Genomic DNA, 21,115 nt, shown 5'->3' on the forward strand with positions numbered 1-21,115 from the left:
GTATGGTAACACTGCCTCGGAACACGAGAGGAGAGTAGCTACTTGGAACTGAGCTGACAAAGGGAGAGAAGCAGAGCAAAGGCACAGAGAGCAGGAACAATGGCAGAAAGCACACAAAGAAAGAAACAAACAAACTGGACTATACAGTGGGATAATATACTGGTATGCTCTACAGAGGACACCAAACAATCACCTGAGTTGCAAAGGGGCTGCAAGCTCCCCATTGTCTGCTGACACCTTTGGCTTTCGTCTTCCGCTACCTCATTGATGTCTGAAGAGTTCACAGCATCTTCTGTACTCCTGATCTAGCCTATGAATTAAAAAAAGGCAGGGGGGAGTATATGTCAACAAATAGCAAATAACTCTCACTCCCTAAGGAAAATCCCATTGAAAAGTACATTTACCCTACGTGGCTAGCCTCCTCCCCACCTTACTCCCCATGACCCAGACTTCACCTTCATCATTTACCAGGGCACCGTCAGTCCCAGTCAGTTCTTCATTTGCGGTGAGTTCAGTGATCAGGCTGCCCAGACCAAAAGTCCCCAAGCCTGCCAGGTGCTTCTTACACTCCTGAAAAAGGGACAGCACCAGCGTCAAAGACAACAACTACACCTAAGCTTCCCATACAAGGCGTATTTCCTGGTCCATGACAAAGCTATAAAATCTGCATGAAAAATGACTCTGCAGTGTGCTAAAAGGAGCTTCACATTCAAGAAGTGAAAAGTAATCTTTCATTAAACTCTTTATTCATCAGGTCTTTATTGACATATTGTGTCCAATTTCATCACCCTACTTTAAAGTAATATAAAGAAATATCAAAAAACCACCACTAAGACTAAATGAATGTAACAGTAGTTCTCAGAATAAAGGCTAAAGCAACAGAGGTTGTTTGGACCAGACAAGGCAAGAACTTTACTGCTAGTTTTTGTGTACTTGTGTGTGCTCCACGGGAGAAGGAATATTGATCATTATTCTCTCCTTGAAAAGATGAACCTTAAACGGAAGGTGAGTTTCGCTTGGCCACAGGCAACGATAGCATGAATGAATGCCAGTGAACACTGGGAAAACTACTTAAGGACGCTGGGCCCAGAAGGGGACTGCCTGCCCCAGATAGTTTGAACATTCACTGTTCTAATAACAGGGAGGTGAGCCATATGATTTGTTGCAGCCTCTGTCCAGTTCTCTTGCTCTACAGCCACCTTAAGTCAGCAATGGCAGAAACGCAGTTTCAGGAATCTCCAAGTAGGTTCTGTAAGATAAATTCTGGCTGAAATAAGAAGGCGAAGAGAGGCAACGAAGGGCCAGGTAGTTTATTTGAACGCAAATTCCCAGGTGATGTTCCGTGGTCTGGCTATCACAGGCTGGGGAAGTCACACCAGGTCAGGGAGGTGCTGGCTTATAAGGGGTTAGAAGGGGGAGGAGTGGGCAAGCTATCTTAGGGGGCATGGAGAGGTATATGACTGGCTAAAGGTGACATAATAGACAACTAGAAACTTTTTTCCTTCCAAGAGGGAGAAGGCTGACATCCGGGTCTTAGTTGGCACATCAGAAGGATGGAATTCAGGAAGAGCTGTCCCCTTTCCATATAAGGCACGGACCTTGGGGTCTGGTCTGTTCTCCTTTTAGGGTATCTCTCTGTTCTGTTTGCATGTCCTTGTTTTTCCTTCCTCCAGACTAACAGGTTCCCATTGCAATAGTCCGAAAGCAACCTCCTTAGGTTAAAAGTGCAATAAATATTTCCTACTGCCTGGTCAGGTGGAACGGTCTGTCCAAAGTCACCCACATCGGCGCCCCTGACCTACGGGGGCTGGTCTACCATCCTGTCTCCTTCTCACACTCATCCACAAAGAAGCCGCCTCTCTCTTACTGCAGAGTCTATGAAGGCAGTATCCACTTCTCATTACTGCGCCCTCTCAGAGAGGACCACTTCCGCCCTCGAATTCTAAACATCCTCTACACTACACTCCAGCTGTCTCCTTAGCCACACCACCCCCAGCCCTAACCCCACGCCCACCCCTCACATCGTCCAAGATGCTTTCCCCCTCCAGCTGCCCAGCTTCACTGATGCTGCCAAAGAGGAAAACGATTAAAGAAAATGGGCCACTTCCCGCAGAAACCTCATCACTGTCCATGTCTGACATAATAGCAGCAGCGCCGAGATCAGCGGAAGCCACCAAAAGCAAATCCCAGCCTGATCCCACAGCCCAGAAATAAAAGCATTAGTCTCCCAGAAGTCACTTACGGACCTCCTTGACCCGTACCAAAAGTGGAATAAAGGAAAAACGAACCGGAAAGACCGGCCCGGCCGTTTTATGAGAAAGTAGAATTGCTTTGACTACTTTACAAACGGATTTTGATTCAACCATAGGCGAGCAGGAGACTGGATATTTGTAAAGAGGTTGGCCAAAGAAGCGGCTCGGTCCCACCCCCTCCAGCTGATCGGTGCACGAGCGGAAATGCTAGTGCCGGATGAGAGCCACAGCTCTTCCCCCAATCCAAAGGAGCTGGCTGGGTCACATGGTCTAGTTCCACGGGTCGCTGTGCTCCGGCGGACAAAAGTAGTAAAAATGCAAGGTTCTCACTTTGTGCTTACTGTTGCTTCGCTCATTCATTCCAAAAAGAAACTGGCCATAGACTGCACTATACCAAAGGTACACTGAGGACCGCACAATGTGTTTCTGATCCCATCTACCCCAAGTCTCTTACCAACCCAGGCTTTCTCCCTACATCAGGACACCTGGGTTTACATCCTGGATCTACCATTTCTTAGCTAGATAATCTTGCAATCTACTCAGCTTCCTGAATTCAGACTTCTCATGTGTGCCACAGAGATAACCATGGTCTCAACATGAGCTTTATTTTAAAAATCACATCAACTAACACACTTAAAGTGGCTAGCTCAAGACCTAACACATAACTGGAATTTTAATAAATGATACTTTCGTACCTGATGGATATGCCTATGTTAATATGAGTACTTTCTAAAGCACTGATGTATATTCCTCTTCATGTTTCTCAAACCTTAATGTATGAAAGAACTGATTATGGGCTTTCATGTGGTGAGTCTGTACGGAACTCAGGAACCTGCACTTAAACCACCATTCCAGGTCCTTTTGATGTGTGTGGCCATAGTGTGGGGTCAGGAAGGCACACGGGAAATTTTCTGTTTCACCAAGGAATAAGAGGGCCCTAAAAGGCAATAATGACCACAGACATGGGCAGGAGCTTTTTTATGTACACACCATTGCCTGCCTCCACAGATCAGCAGCTTTCTGCCTGCCCATTCTCATGCACTGTATGAGGCTCAGTTCTAAACACTGAACCCCAGCTGGCTGGGATGTCCCACTGCTGACTGCATCACCCATGCCGTGTTCCCCATGGCCTGCCCCACCCCAGAGCAGGGTCCTGCCTGATGGGCAAGTCCAGCTCCGTCCAGGCTCATCTCCTCACAGAAGCAGGTCCCATGCCCACCAGCCTCATGTACATTTGCCCCACATTAATGGCATCCTTCATGATGGTGATAAGACTATAATGTGCCTCTGTGAGCATAAAGTAGAGAAAGTATCTCATGCCTGTATTTCCAATATTTTATACAACCTCTGGGACCAATAAGTGGAGGACTTGCCTACCTACCCTTTGCCACAAAAATCAATCTGCTTTATTTATGTGAGTTCCATTTATAGCTACCTCTTCCCTTCTCTTGTAGGTGATGGTTTTTTAAATGGGTTATTGAACTTTTTACCCATTCCTATGATTGATGCTCTCTCTCATCTCAGCTGCCAGCTCTGGGCACTTCTGTTGGCCAATATCTTGTCCAGAGTCAGACAACCTACACTCCCTTCCCAGCTCTAGTGCTTATTTTTGTGACATTGAAGAAACGATTGACCTTCTCAGAACATGTGTGTTCTTATGTACATGTCAGAAATAACATACCACAGACTCATCATAAGGACTAAATAGAGATCTAAGTTCCTCACGGATACCTGGAATATAGTAAATGCTTAATAAATGCTCTTCCTCCTTCCTCTGCACTGGATACAGACCCCCGTTTTACACTGCTTTTATTTCCCACCTCTTAGAACTTCGTTTTCCTCTTAGACTATAAGGAAAGACATCTCACGAGTTAAAATGGAGGGGCAGACTCCCTTCACAACTCCTCTACTCATCTTAGCCCATCTGTTCACCTACACACCAAAGGAAAGAGTATCGCTTCCAAGGGTCTGTGGAAAATCTACTTCTTGCAAAGGGCCCAGCCGAGTGTGCAAAGGGCCCAGCCGAGGGCATTCAGAACTACATGCCCCCACCCCAAAGAAAAACATTAAACTTCCCTTTCTGCAGTAGAGGCTGAAGGAGGACTGCCAACAACAATGATCTGGTGAGGCAGATGGTGTCCTGTTATCAGTCACTTTCTTTCACCCTCCCAGTGGTGTTCCCATTGCCAGAAAGAAACTTTTTTGCCCAAAGAAAGCCACCACTGGAGATACAGCCGGTGGCCACAGAGGGGCACTGTGACAGCTTCCTCCAAGGGTCCTGCTTCCTCATCCTCTTCTTCCCCCACATCACACCCTCCAGGTACTCAATTCTGTTCTGGCCTGGGCAGCCCACTCCCCACCCAAAATCAAACTCCATTCTGGGCTTGGGTTCTGGGATCAAGTGATATTCAGGGTCTACTGACTGAGCTGTTCTTGATTCTTGCTTTCCTGGGCAGCTAATCCAAAGAAAAACAAACAGACAAGAACCAAAAAGTAGGAAGGTCAATTCCTTGCCTGAGGGTCAAGAGAAAGCAGGGTGAGGCCCTCCTTCTCAATTGGGCTGGAGTTAGAACACAGTGCCCAGCCCTGCCTAATACCTCTTCCCACTTACTAAATACTTGTCACAGTTTACAGCAGACACTCACGTTCACCCACACACTGTGCGGTTCATGCAAACAGGACTGCCTGCCTAATTGTAAAAAGAAAAGAGCACATGGCTGAACAGCTGATAGTTATCATTTGTTTACAGGCAGCAAAAGTAGAACTGCAGAGCAGGTAGAGAGGAAACAGCCAACGTGAACCTTCCCACAATTTGAAGTTATGTTAATTCTAACAGAGGTTCCCTTACAGATTCCACATATATACATACATACAGATGGATGGATGGATGGATGGATGATGGACAGGAATAGACACAGAGACATAGAGAAACAGAAAGAGACAGGGATTCTCAGACTGAATGACCCAAACCCCTTTGTTCTTTCCAATGATGTTTACCTTGCCTGAAATGCCCTCCTTTACTCCACGACACACACCCTCAACACGCCAGTCCAGGACTGGGAAGCAGCGAGATGAACACTATGCCAACTTAGAAATAGGATGAAATTCCAGCACTTCTTTCTAAATTACATGATTTCCCTAACTAAAGTCCTGCCCCTCCTCTATTGCTGTTACATTAAATGTCACTGTGAGCTCTGGCCACATCACAGCCTCCCTTCCAGGCCTCTCCCTCCTCTGGACTCCCTTCTACCAGGTGAAGTGGCCACTTTGTTCCAAATGTGCCCCATGTGTGCCACCCTCACATGCACAGTGGTAGGGCCCGCAAATGCATGCCCAGGGGAGCTGCTCACATGGGGCAAGGAGCACATTCTGAAGCCAAGGCACCCGAATTCTGGACACTGGCTTCTTGGTCCCCCACCGGAGGACCTCAGGCACATTACTTAATCTCTGTGCATCTCAGGTTCCTTAGAGTTTATAGACAAGGGGGTAGCAAAAGAATGAACTAGTGGTTACCAAAGGGGAGGGGTGTGGGAGGGTGGGTAGGGAGGGCGGGAGAAGGGGACTGAGCATTATTATGTTTAGTACACATGGTGTGGGGGATCACAGGGAGAAAATTGTATCACAGAGAAGGGACATAGTGGATCTCTGGCATCTTGCTGCACTGATGGACAGTGACTGCATTGGGGTATGGGTGGGGACTTGATAATACAGGCAAATTCAGTAACCATTGTTTTTCATGTGAAACCTTCATAAGAGTCTATATCAATCATATCTTAATAACAATTTTTTTTTAAATAAAAGGGGATGGCAAGCTATGGTTTGTGGGGCAAATACAGCCAGCCAGCCATTTTGTGCAGTTTGTGCGCAAAGAAGAATTTCACATTTTTAAATGGTTAACAAAATCAAAAGAACACAGGACAGTTATATGAAATTCCAAAATTCAATGTCAATAAATACGGTCTTCTTACTGTAATACTGCTGTTCTCATTCATTTACATGTTATCTATGGCTGCTTTCACATTGAAGTCAGAGGTGAATAGTTGAACCAGAGACTGAATGGATTGGAGAGTCCAAAATATTTACTCTCTGTTCACTACAGAACAAGTTTACCTGCCCCTGTTTCAAAACATTTATTGCATTCATGCTCCAAAATGTGCCCATAGACCATTCAAAGAGGATTTAAATTCTTTTACTATTTATATACTATATTGTGTTAAGTTTGATTTTCCCACAATCCAAAAAACACAATGATATATTAAAATGGATCCTTAAATTTCTCACATTCCATCCAGGACTTGGACTACTAAAACATGTTATCTGTTAAACATTACTACTCCAGATACCTTCCTCTGCAAATGCTGGAAGGATGTTTGTAATTGGCTACATTATGGTGATAATGTGGAAATCTCAAAAGAGAAATCAAATAGGGAATTGGTAAAATAACAATGATTTATACCTATTATAAAATAATTAACTGAATGACTAAACAATGGCTAGATAACTGGGAGGCACTTTTTATTTCCCAGAAGAAACTAATGTATGCTTAATCTGCATTAACACATAAGATGAGGAATGATGAAAATTGTTCAAAAAATGTAAAATGATAATGTTGACATTTATTGAACATTTATATGTGACGTACTATTAGTATGACTTTATATTTATTGCCTCAATCTACCACATATGAAATAAGTGGACATACTTTTCCCATTTTAAAAATGAGAGAAACTGTAGTCCCAAGGAGGTAAAAAAACTCCACTGAGCTTATAGCACAAATAAGTGGCAGAACTGGCCTTTTAATCCGGATTCTCTGTCTACACAGTAGACCCTAAGGTGCCTTTATTTTGTGGGTGTGGTAGGAACATGCCCAGGACATGAACACACTTTACTTGGGTTGGGTATGGGGCTATAAATAGCTTTTTAAAAGAAAACAGTGGGCATTTGAGGCTGCTTAGCATGCCTTGAAGATAAATTTCTTTTCTCATTTCAATTAATTATTCTCTTCAGCGTATTAGCCATTTCATCAGTGTGTTTTTTCATTCCTATTAGTTTCTTTATAAAACAAATGATGCCTGATATTTTGAGCAAATGAAATACAGACTGAGGTAACCACAATATTTTGCTCTACAATAAATACACAAATAAATAAATAAATTTAAAAGAGAGAGAAATATAATTACAAAACTAAAGAAAACTATTAATGACAAGACAAGAATATAACACGGGAAGAAAGGAACAGAGAGGAGATATGAAAAACAGCAGATAACAATAAAATGGCAGTAAGTACATATCTATCAATAATCATCTTAAATGAAAATGGACTGAATGAATCAATCACAAGACATTGAGTGGAGAATGGATAAAGAAACAAGAACCATCTATATGCTGCCTACAGGAGATTCATTTCAGATCCAAAGACTTAGACTAAAAGTGAGGGGATGGAAAAAGATATTCCATGTAGATAATAGGGAGAAAAAAGCAGGCATAGCAGTACTTATATCAAACTTTCCAGGAGAAAAAAGAATATACACAACATAAGCAGAATCTGAAGGGAAGAAGGAATAATCACAATGTATGCATTGAAATACAAAAATTTATTAGAAAATACTATGAAAAATTATATGGCAATAAATTGGACAACCTAGAAAAAATGGACAAATTCCTAGAAAAATACATCTTTCCAAGACTGACCCAGGAATAAACAAAAGTCTGAATAGGAAAATTACCATCAATGAAATCAAACTGGTAATCAAAAAGGTCCCCAAAACCAAAACAGCAGGTCCAGATGGCTTCACAGCCAATTTCTACCAAACATTTAACAAAGAGTTGATACCTGTCCTCTTAAACTGTTCCAAAAAATGGAAGAGGGAATACTTGCAAACTCACTCTATACAGCCAGCATCACTCTAATATCAAAACCAGACAAAGCCACCAAAAAGAAAGAAAATTACAGACCAATATCCCTGATGAACATATATGCAAAAATCTACAAAAGTAGAATATTAGCAAACTGAATCCAAAAATATATCAAAAAAGTCATCCATCATGACTAAGGGGGATTTATTCCAGGGATGCAAGGATGGTACACTATTCATAAGTCACTCAACATCACACACCACATAAAGAAAAAAGGATAAAAACCAAAAATAGAAGCTGAAAAAGCATTTGACAGAACTTAACATACATTCATGAAAAAAACTCAAAAAAATGAGTAAGTACTTCAACGTAATAAAGGCCACATATGACAAACCCATAGCCAACATCATACTTAGCAGCAAAAAGCTGAAAGCTTTTCCTCTAAGATCAGGAACAAATATGCCTATTTTCACCAATGTTATATAGCAATAGTCCTGGAGATCTTAGCCACGGCAATCAGACAACACAAAGAAATAAAAGGCATCCAAATGGTAAGGAAGAAGTTAAACTTTCGCCATTTACAGATGGCATGACATTCATTGTACATAGAAAACCCTAAAGAATCCATCAAAAAAGTACTAAAACTGATAAGTGAATTCAGAGAAGTTGCAGGATACAGAATTAATATATAGAAAATACATTGCATTACTATATTCTAACAACAAAACAGCAGCAAGACAAATCAGGAAAACAACTCCATTTAAAATTGCATCAAAAATAATAAAATGCTGAATGGATTAAAGATGGTGGTGTGAGAGATGAGACAGTGGCTTCCTCCTAAAACTGCATGTAATACAAAAATATAATTAATACAACCAATCCTGAAAGAGCAACAGGAAAGAAGACTGCACCAGACTGCATACACCTGAGGAAAAGAGCAGACCTCATGGAACAGGGTAACATACAGAAGTTGTGACCAGGCGGAACCCAAGCCCTTCCCCCACTCCAGCTACGCAGAGGGAGGAAGAGAAACTGACTGGGGAGGGAGTGGAGCTCTGGACCTGCTAAATGACTAAATCCAGAGACCTGGTCTGAGAGCACAAACCTACATTTCATGGTGCTTGCATGGTAATCTCGTGATTAGGGGGTTGGAAAGCTAAGAACAGCAGAATTCCTGGAGAGACTGAGATTCTAGCCGCTTGTGGAAAGCAGGGATCCACATCCGGCTGTTCCGGGACAAAAGAAAGGTGGGCAGTCTGAGAGACTTCCTAACAAGGAAACCCTTGGCAAGAGGGTTGCTAAAGGGGCAAGGATTGCACAGAGCTTACTACTCAGGAAAAAGGACAGGTAGACAAAATTGTTTGGGGGCACTCTGCCCAGCAGGTTGGGAGCTTTCACAACCTTCAGGTGCTCCAGCTCCCAGGCTGGCTACACAGCTCTAAGGACCCCCTCTGTGATATGCAGCCTACTGCGCCTTTCTCCCAGCCAGCTGCCACCTGGATTGCAAAACAGCAAATGCTACCATGGCATTACGCCAGCCAGAGGGAAGATCTGTGTACAGCAACTACAGATGCAAAGCATAGAGGCTTATACCTGTATGCTTGGCCCACTGGTTCAGACACTGGAGATAGGCATAGCAGCCAGGAAGCAGGAAACAGCTCTTTCTGCTCCCAGGAACCAATACAACTACCCTGCATCTCCTGATATTACTTCAGGGGCTGAGCAGCTTCAGAGAGTAGAGCTTCTAGGTACTAGACGGCGCCATATACGAATGTGAAAGTTGTAAGATGTTAGGAAAAGTAAGAAATTAGTAAATTTGGAGCCTAGGGTACAGGGAGAGAAGACTTTGGATAAGAAGTTTGGATTTTTCAAGGTATTTATATGCAGTAAGGAACAGTGTAGGGATAAATGAAAAAAGTCTAAGTATATGTTGTTTGCAGTTATTACCTATAAACTGGAAGTAAAATAATGGAAAAAGACATATCAAGCATTAGTCAAAGTAAAGATCTAGTGTATATCAATTAATATAAAAAGAATGACTTAGAAACAAACAGCATTATTAAATAGTGAGAAAAGATTCATCAACCATGTAGACACCTAAGAAAAAAAATGATAAATCCATTATCATAGAGAAAAATTTCAACGTATCTTTATTGATAATTGATACATTATACAGACAAAAGAAATGATGATCTGGGAAACAGAAGCAATGAATTTATGGACAAGCATACAGTTATGCGACTAACAGTTTGTGGATAAACTTTTCAAGCATCCATGGAATATTTACAAAAATTGATTATGTTCCAGGTCATGAAGAAAGCCTCAATGAATGTCAGAGAATATGTATTATGCATATTACATCTCTTACATTAACTAGTGACAAAAATTTACAATACTCCCACCACCATCTGGTAATTTAAAAGAATATATGCTGCTAAACAACTCATGAGGTAAAGAGAAAATTATGATGAAAACTTCTAAAACCTCTGTGAAATGTGAATATGATAATAAAATGTACAAAAACTTGTGAGGTACAACAAAATCAGAGTTTTCAGATAAACTTATTGATTAAAATATATTAGAAAAAATTTAAAGTGCTTTAATGTGCTTAATGCTCATTGTATGAAGTTAGAAAAAGAGCAATATAACAAACCCAAGTTACATGAACAAAAAGAGATAATGAAAATAGGAGCAGATATGCAACAGAGATCTACTACAACTTTGTCATTTAAAGCTTGAGGTAGGGACTATGGGCTTAGGCAGAGTAGGGTGAGGGCCTCTGGAAAAAGCAAGGCAAGATATTTACAATCAAAGCAATGGAACAACATAAAGTCCCTATCAAAACTGTGTTCAGCATTATGCAAAGTCAAGGTCACACTAATTCTCTAGGGTAAAGATACCAGACTAGGAATATAGACATCTTCACTGAGATCAGTTAAAGGTCAAAATGTCAGGAGCAACTTGGCTTGGAACATTTGAGTGTTCCACAAGGGTATCTCAGCATAACCCCGTAACTTCACCATAAACAGCCCTAGAAAACAGACAATAACCCAGCCCACCTTGAGCGCAGGGAAGGTGGTACAAGTCCACACCCTAAGCCCTCAGTTCTCAAAAGTCCTCAACTGCCTATAAATCCCCTAGACAATGCACCACCCTGGGCTCTCTTGTCCCCTCCTGGCATAAAACCAGGAGCTCTGTCTTCTGAGTGTCTCTCTCAGTAAAAGTCTCCCTGGCTCTCCCCTACCTTGTCTGTTTGCTAAGTTCATTCTTAGACTCCACAAATAAGAAACCCGGCATCAGGCTGACGTGAGAAAAAAAACTTGAAAAAGTAAGAGGGATGTAAATCAAGAAAGTCAACTAAAAGGCCATTTCAAAAATTCAGACATTAAATACTCAACACCCAAACTTCTCTCTTATCCTCCAGCCCTCACTATGGTCCACCTGAATATTATTTATTTTCCAAAATTTAGCCCAACTTCACTGATCTATGAAGTCATCCCTGACTTCTTCTCCAACATTAATAGTGGCCTGCCTTTGTACTCACATTATTTCTCATACACACTTCACTTTAACTATTGTCTTTCTCATGGAACTTCGCTCAAGACAGGGACAGGGATTTGGTATCTCTGGAATCTGGCACAGTTCCTGCTAGACCTGCACTCGGTAATGTGTCTTGAATTAAGAAATGAAGGAGTGAATGATGTGGTAAGATCCCTGCATGATTATAATAATATATACTGATTACTTAAAATGTGTGATGTATTGAGTAAAGTGCCTCTCTTGCATTATCTAATTTTATCTTCATAGAAATTCTGAAGTAGATACTATTGTTATCTCTACTATACAGAGAGGAAACTGAACAATGGAAGGATTAAGAAACTTTTCCAAGGTCACATAAACAAGTAAGTAAGAGATCTGGTACTCAGATCGAACATGTCTGATGTTAAAATATATGTTCTAAACCCCTATGAAAAACTTTCATTTGGGATTCTAAAATGTATTTGATCTTAGATTTCTAGCTTCCAGAATTGTTAGAAAATAAATTTGTTTTTTAAGTTACCAAGTCTATGGTGTTGTATTGTGACAGTCCTAGCAAACTAATGAAAACTATATATAAAACCAAATATGTTAAGGTCACATAACCTTTTGCATGACCTATGAAAATCTGGTGAAAGAAACTCTATTTATTGAATAATAATAAATGAAAATAATTATAGGAGATGTCAAAAAACTATCATTACATATTGCATTAACTGTATCGTAAAAATAAAATTTGAGGGGGTCAGCATGGTGCAGTTTTAAGAACTTAGGCTTTTTGCTCAGATTCAATGCTTAATTTCATTCACAACACATAAGCTTCTTAAAAGTCACTTAATAAACTTCCTACTGCTTAACTCCTTCCATCTGTAAAATAGTGCCAACTCCAAATAGGTTTTTTAGATTCAATAGGAAATACTCACTAAAGATTAGATGTCATAATCACCACTAGCAGAACCAGCCCCACAACCACTGTCAACATCACTGTCATAGTCACAGTGACAGCAACAGGGGCAACAAATAAAAACCAAGGTAGCCTTAGAAGGATACAGAATGAATATAGGCAAGCTTATTAAACCTGAAGTATAGACATGAGCTGAATGAGTAGAAAAGAGTGAGAAAGACATTTAAGGAATGGAGAACAAGGTGAACAAAAGCTTATACATGTTATAGCTGCTGTTACCTACCCCAGCTAGACTTCCCTAAAATGTTAGAAGGAACACAGGAATAGCCACGTCAAAAGTAGACTATGAAAAGAGGTTAAACATCAGGGAAAGCATAGGCCATTTCCCAAACCTGGTATCTGCAATCAAAATCAAGAAAAGGTTACTATCTTGAGAACAAATGAGCACTCTATTGCTTTCACCAAACATTGCTACAAAGCCATTTTGTGTGAAACTGCAATAGAAAACAGACTTGTTCACCATATGGTGACTTCCGTGTCACTAGGCAACACATCAGGATGGCTTCATCTGCAGCCAATTACATAGTCTCCAGAAAAAGAAATTTCTTTAGGAAGCAAACCTAAAAGTCCTGTACATTCATGTTTACTTATAAACTCTCCTGTTGATTCTTATGTGCAACTAGAGTGGAAAACCACTGACCTAATTAATATATGCCACGCTCTCAACTGGAATTACAAAAATGAGTTAAGACACACGACCTGCCCCTGAAGAACACAGAAAATAAGAACAACAGGTAAACCTATTAACATTGGTAAATGTAACAAAGGTCATGTACAAACTGCTAAGGGTACAGATATAAGACAGCATACAAAAGAAGAAGAAAGTCTTTGGATCTGGCTACTGAAAGATGAGTAGATTATAATGCATATAAGACTGAGGGAAAACATATACACACTTTTTAGTCCCTGGTAATCTGGCTTCTCTCTCTACTCCCTGCTCCAAACTCTAGTAAAACTGCTCTCTAAAAAGGCCACCAGTAATTTTTAGTCTTCCATTTTAACAGCTAGCCTCACCTGTACCAGTTTTCCCACCTGTAAAGTGGGAATAATCGAAAGGTTACTCTGATAATGGCGATTAATATGGTAGATATTGGCATATAGTAATACAATTTGTTTCTCATCCATTTCTCTTTATCCCAAAGGTTTTCTCAATCCTATACTCCTTAATCTCTGTGCAGTACCAGTAGTGCTCCTTTTTTTTTTTCCTTTGGTAACATTAATCTACAATTACATGAGGAACATTGTTTATTAGACTCCCCCCATCACCAAGTCCCTTCAACCACAAACCCCATTACAGTTATTCTCCATCATAGTAAGATGCTGTAGAATCACTACTTGTCTTCTCTGTGTTGCACAGCCCTCCTGGTGCCCCCTCACACACACATTATACACGCTAAAGGTAATGACCCCTTTCTTCCCCAGCTCCACCTTTATCCATCCCTTCCCATCCATCCTCCCCAGTCCCTTTCCCTTTGGTAACTGTTAGTCCATTCTTGGGTTCTGTGGTTCTGCTGCTGTTCTGTTCCTTCAGTTTTTTCTTTGTTCTTATACTCCACATATGAGTGAAATCATTTGGTACTTGTCTTTCTCTGCCTGGCTTATTTCACTGAGCATAATACCCTCTAGCTCCATTCATGTTGTTGCAAATGGTAGGATTTGTTTTCTTCTTATGGCTGAATAATATTCCATTGTGTGTATGTACCACATCTTCTTTATCCATTCATCTACTGATGAACACTTAGGTTGCTTCCATTTCTTGGCTATTGTAAATAGTGCTGTGATAAACATAGGGGTGCATATGTCTTTTTCAAACTGGGCTGCTGAATTCTTAGGGTAAATTCCTAGAAGTGGAATTCCTGGGTCAAATGGTATTTCTATTTTGAACATTTTGAGGAACCTCCATACTGCTTTCCACAATGGCTGAACTAATTTACATTCTCACCAGCAGTGTAGGAGGGTTCCCCTTTCTCCACAACCTCACCAACATTTATTGCTATTTGTCTTTTGGATGGTGGCAATCCTTACTGGTCTGAGGTGATATCTCACTGTGGTTTTGATTTGCATTTCTCTGATGACTAGTGTTGTGGAGCATCTTTTCGTGTGTCTATTGGAGTACTGCTCCTTTTGATAATTCACTTCAAGTTCTGTGACTTGAGCACCTACTTGTAGTAGGTATATGCTTCTACTTCAAGAGTCACTCCTCACCTCTGTATCTCTTCCCTTCAGCCTTAAATGAAAGTATATTCAAAGGTATGTTCTCTGTCCTGTCTTTTTTGCTATGTCAAAACTTGTTCTCCTAAAAGGCTTATCTTATCTCCACGCTCCAACCGACAATGAGGGAGTTTTCAAAACTATATAAAATCTCTGTGATTTAGGGTGTTCAGGATATTACTTTGATACACTTATATTAATATGATTGCCACTGAAGCAATACATATCACATTATATCATTAAAGTACATTCTGTCTATATTCATCATATTGTGTATTAGATATCAATGGCTTATTTGTACTTGTTCAAGTTTGTACCCATAAACACCACCAATCTTATCCCCCCACCTCCCATCCCCTGGTAACCACCACATCACTGTTTTTGTTTTTTTCCAAACAAATTTGACTTTTTAAGATTATATACATAAATGATATCTAACAGTACTATTATTCTCTAATTGACTTAATCTTGCTTAGTATAATGTGCTAAAGTTCCATCCATGTTGTCACAAATGACATGATATCCTTCTTTCTCGTGGCTGAATAATGTTCCCTTATGCACAGAGCACTTCAAAAAGCCCAAGTTTAACTGAAGTCCTCCAAGAGCCCTCAACACAAAGAGTGAGGAGATGCCACACTAACCACCTCCCACCAATCCCCTGATTGCACTATATCCTTGCTGATTTTAATCCACCATCAAAGTATGGTGCATAATATTATTTACCACTAGAAAAGGAAAAATGCTACCAATTAAATATCATAAGCCTTGTCACAATGAAGCCTAATTTCAGAGATCTTAAACTATGGAAAATTATGAGTTTTATTGATTTCAATAAAATATGTTATTTGGGTAAATGAATGAATGGGATGGTAGTTCTAAGACTGTTTACATTCATCGTCAATCAACAGAAACATTGTAAACTAAAATGTGCAGGAAAAGTTCTCAGCATTAGATTCACAGTGCAGTACGTAAATGTCAACAGAAAGAATGTAGACTGTATAACTAACCTTCAAAATAAAATTTTTGAAATTCATCTTTTTGACAAATACAAGTGGTTCTATGGAACACCTATTTTTTCTTTAATATGCATGAATATATCTCAATAAATTATTACTTCACACAATTAGGCTTCTTGGTCAAAGCACCAAACCACAGGTCAAGTTTTCCTGACATTATTTCCAACTTTAAAAATTACTTTGTACTCTCATCTCTAAGTGTTTTTATATTCCAAGTTCTTACACTAAAATGCAAAATTCTACACATCTACCCTTATTTTATATAGATGGCTCCCAAATGTACTGAAAAAAATACTACAAATTTCCTTTAATGTGCAAAGTCTGAAAAATTCCACTAATGGTACAGCATTTATCAAATTTTTACTTCCTGTATTAATTTTTACATTATATTGCTGCAATGACAGAAGTCATTCACCTACGGAATGAAATTAGAAATGACTATTTTCTACATTAATAGCTTACTGGTTGAATTTACTTTATGATTAATAAGAATAATACGGATTTTACACATGGCAGCTTACCTTGTTTTTACTTGCAAACAAAATTTCTGAAGCCAAATTATGACTGCGTAGTGATGGAGAAATACATAAACTATTTATAAAGAATACTTAGCATGTGTAGGTCGTTTGAACCACAGCTAATTTTACCACCTGTACCTCAAAGAATACCAGGGGTTTCATCTGACTGTATCTTTAAAATCTATAGCACTATTTAGAAATGAAAAGTTTAGGATTTTCCTTCAAAAATTTGCCTTTATATACTTCTACTTTTCATAAAACTTTTACGTTTTCTCTTAATTTTGTGGATTAATGATTCCCTTATTCATTTACTCACTGAACCAATGTACTCATCACATGCAGTCTAGGACAGATGCTAAAGATGACATTACTTCTGTACTTAGGAATTTCAATAAAATAGGGAATAAAGGACAAGTAAGCAAGTAACTATTATGCCAAACTGTGCTGAATACTAATGCTCAGAAGAGAGATTAAACTAGTTTCTGAGCTAAATCTTGAGGGATGAGTTACGATTTTCCCTTTTAAAAATTGGGACATACCAAGGAGCAGTACCAACACTCAAAGTGGATAAGACATGAGCAGAGTTAAGACAGCTATGCTTTATAGTCTGTCTACTACATGTCAGGCAACATTTATGCTTACAGCAATTTAAGTAGAGATACTTCCTTTATATCTCCACATTTCAAAAGATACTGAGGCTGAGAGAGTAAATAATTTACATGAGGTACTAGATTTGGACTAGCATGCAGGTCTCTTTGAATTCAGAGCATCTTAAACAACAGTATATATAGGGGAAGTCAGAACTATTTAGGTTAGAATGGAATACCATTTTCAAGAGCTGGCACTGATGGAGGAGCAAGCAAATGCAAATTTGGAAATATAAAAATGACATATTAAAACATGGCTTAGATACAGGAAATTGGATGTATTAGTCTAGGAATTTTGTAATAAAAGCCTAGCAGAGGCAAATATAACAGAAGGGAAGGACCCAGTATGATACATTCTTCTAACCCTACTCATCCTCCTTTGGATTTATTTCTTCCTTATCTGTGTAGTCACAGAACAGGTACAATTTGTATTCTGTCTCCATAGTAAAATTCTGTTACTAAACAACAGTAGTTAATAACAGAAATAACAACAGTCTGGACAACTAAGAGGCTATAAACCAAATAGTATAAATGAATTAACTTCTCAAATAAATTACTTGTGTATGACAAATTTTGATGACGGAAGTGACAAAGACTTAGAAACTGATTTTAAGGTACAGAGCACAAGGAGAAAAAAAATAAAGTTGAGGTTTAAAACCTCATAGTGGATGACTGGAATAATGGGAATAGAGAAATAAAGAGAAAAATGTGCAGGATGAGACAGATTTTGGCTCCATTTTGTGTAGGTGTAAGGGGAGGGGGTTTATGAACTGACTTTCAGCAGGTTCCATTTGAACACATCTCTTTGTCTCCTGGGAAAGGACCATCAGATAAAAATGTATGACCAGTGCTCAAGATAGAAGTCAGAGTTGAACTATGTACCCGAGACATATATCTACAAAGATACTAGAATTCAAGCTATAGGAGTGGATCACTCTAATCGTTAGGGGAAGTTGGAAGGAGTGACGGGGAAAAACACTCCTTTCCAACCAATAACAAAGAGTCTTTTTCCTGGATCTTGGAGTGATTTCCTGGATTTTTCACCTAGAGAGGGGTCTGGGAATGGTTTTCCTCATTTGAGCCTTATACCACAAGTTTATATAACTTCAAATTCACAAAAAGGCTTTACTATATAATGCAGCTGACCCAGGAATAGAGAACTTGAACTCTGTTTGGCCAAGAGTTTCTGTAACTATGTAAAAAGCTCTGAGGTGTACGCTACAGGAAATGAGTGACTCTAAAGAACTTCATTGTGCTTCTTTAGATAATTTGGTTTCCTATTAACCCAGTGGCCAAAGGTGAAAAGCTTATTAAATTTCATAGTGGTATCCTCAAAAAGCAGTTGTACATACATGATTTTAAAAAGCAAAGATATCTACATTAATTTCTAAAATGTTTTCTAGTTTAGGGCATATATGAAACTATACTAGTTGCATAAAACTTAAATGTGTTAACAGAGAAGGCAAATAGTGAATCTGTGGCATCTTACTACACTGATAGACAGTGACTGCATTGAGGTATGGGTGCTGCCTCAATAATATGTGTAAATGTAGTAACCACATTTTTTTCATGTGAAACCTTAATAAGAGTGCATATAAATAATACCTCAATAAAAAAAACTTAAATGTGTTAAACAATAATAAACTTTGGTCTAAAACAAAACATAAACTAAATTTAGAACCCAACACTATTTAATATTTGGTATTTAAAATTTTTATTAAAAACAAAAGAACTATTGTTTCTTTTTCAAAATAAGCTATCAACAATTTAAAAACAAGCAGATAAACCCAGAGAGTTCCTATCTTCAACTGTTAAGGTAGTTTATTGTCACAGGAGTATCACATAGGAGTCAAACTCGGGTTTAAATACCTCATTTGCCACTTTCTACTTATATGTCTTTGGGTGAATTAAGGCTTTTGAAACCTTATTTTACTTATCCCTCAAATGGTAATAAAACCTACCCCAACTTACAACAAATTGACTTATGTATTGCCTGAGCCAGGCATATATGAAGCATATAGTACTACATAATTCTCAAGCTTCCCCTTCCTTAGATCTGCAATCAATAAGGAAAATTCCAAAAACTTGTAAGTATTAAAAGCTTATTTTTGAAAATTACAAATAAGGTGGGAGAAAGAGTAATATGATTTAAATACTAAATTAATAATGTCACCTTTAAGTCCTTTCTAATCCCATATCTAATGTCCTCCTCCCAAAAGATGAGAAGAACATTTTGATAACTAAGATGACAATATAACCCAAAAGTTTGGTCAGTATTTTTCTTAAATTACTAGACATAGCAATGAAATCTCTAGGTAAATGTCTACAGAAAAGTCTTACAAAAACTCGAACTAAAAACAAAAACATCAAATTCCTTCAAAGTACAATTTTCATTCATCTACCCTTAAAATGTGTTGGGCAAGCTTAGATAGTAAGACACTCACCTCCCCACTTAGAACCCTGGGAGTGCCAGATAATAAGGAATCTTGTCATCTCATTTTGAAAAAACTTTGGTACTTTCGGCCTTTACAAGACATTACAGGTCTATATTAAGGCGAACACTGAGTACTCACTCAACTTGATTTTTAGTCACTTGAGCTACTTAATCACCACTTCAAAATGGTAAAATAAAAACATAACATTCTTTTAAAAACATTTTGGCACCACTTAATTTTGAATGTGCATGTGAGCCTGTGTACATTTTCAGTTACTAACTCATGGTTATTTACCAATATTACACGTGTGAATACTGCACACCAACTTTTGTGTTTACAGGATCTGCCTACCAGGTCCGCGAATTAGGGATCATGGAGCAACCTTACTGCTCTCCCAATTGTGTCATTTTATTATCACCTTCACCCAACAGCAGAGCAAAGGATTTCCAAAATTGAAGATGAGACCCACACATTCACATGAGGAAGGTGACAGAGTATTTCAGTGCAAAGAGACAAAATATAAAGACACTTGGAGCAGAATTCCAACTGAAAATATCCTCAGGCTTACATTAGGATTTCTTAAACACCACAATGTGTTTGTGTTTCACTGTACTGCTTTAGAACTCTTAAAACATGTACGTTGTTAAATTAAGTGTGGACACATCAAAAGCTGTGACTATCTTATTCAGAGTATGTCAGTTACTTCTGAGTCTGAGAAACGTCAAGATTCACTCCAGGAAATACTCAAAATAAGTAGGGTCCCCTCCTCTGTATTGGGGAATGGGGCCTTACACCCAAATGAAAACTGCGATTAAGAGATAAGTAGTTCAATGATCAGGTTTCTTATTTTAAATGCCTGAGAATTTAAGTCGTTCACTTGGTTCCAATGCTGTCACATCATCTAAGATACAGTGAAAGCAGCCACACAATCTCCCTCCTCCGGAAGAAGCCCAAGCAGGACGGCAGGGCGCCACCAAATCGGCCCTCAGGGGGGCTGCTGACAACCTGGGCCGCAAACAAATATGGGGTGGGGGGAGCTTTCTGTGAGCAACTCTGCTACCTCGCACGGAACACGGGAGATGCAAAGCCTACGGCTTAAGCCAAAAAAAAAAGAGAAGAGAGACTTTCACGGGCAAGGAAAAAAGCGCCAACAGGAAAGGAAGCATTCTGCTTCTGGGAGAAGTGAAGGCCTGCTTTCCAAGCGACTTTTGCCCTCTTAACCCCACCCGGCTACACTCCCCAGCCAGGCCGTGGGGCTGAGCCCTGCCCTTGGGCTGCTCGCAGGCCGACCAGAGCGCTTCACAGTCCCCACACTCGGCGCAGGGCCCCGTTGTCAGGCGGAGGGATCGGGTCCCTGGCGGCCGCCACCCTCGCCGCCCCCTGCCCCGCCCGCTGCGCCAGGCGCCGCCGCCCGGCTTCCACTTCCTATTTTCGGAGCACACACGCTACAAGGAGCGGAGCGAGCAGGCCCGGCAGAGCTGCCCCCGCGCGGGGCCTCGGGTGGCTGACAGGGGCAGGCACTAGGGCGCAGCACAGAGGGAGGAAGGGCGGCTGACCGCGCAGACCAGTGCCCTTTGCCGCCCCGCTCCGGGCAGATGCGCCGGGACTCTGCCGGCTCCGGACAGACGGGCTCCGCCACCCCCGCGGCTCTTACCTTCTCCTCATCAGACAACCGCTCC

General features: G+C 40.0%; 1 protein-coding gene across 1 annotated transcript in view; it reads right to left on the reverse strand.

Moving 5' to 3' along the window:
- Positions 1-3,365, reverse strand: part of LOC130682111 (transcription initiation factor TFIID subunit 1-like) — a 45,299-nt gene extending 41,934 nt beyond the window's left edge. The window contains 3 exon segments of the mRNA XM_057496247.1: positions 194-305; positions 430-570; positions 3,243-3,365. Of these exon segments, the coding sequence (XP_057352230.1) occupies positions 194-305; positions 430-570; positions 3,243-3,365 (376 nt within the window).
- Between the last annotated feature and the right edge of the window lie 17,750 nt (positions 3,366-21,115).

This window comes from Manis pentadactyla, chromosome Y (assembly GCF_030020395.1).
Source record: "Manis pentadactyla isolate mManPen7 chromosome Y, mManPen7.hap1, whole genome shotgun sequence".
In the NCBI taxonomy this organism is placed as follows: Eukaryota; Metazoa; Chordata; class Mammalia; order Pholidota; family Manidae; genus Manis; species Manis pentadactyla.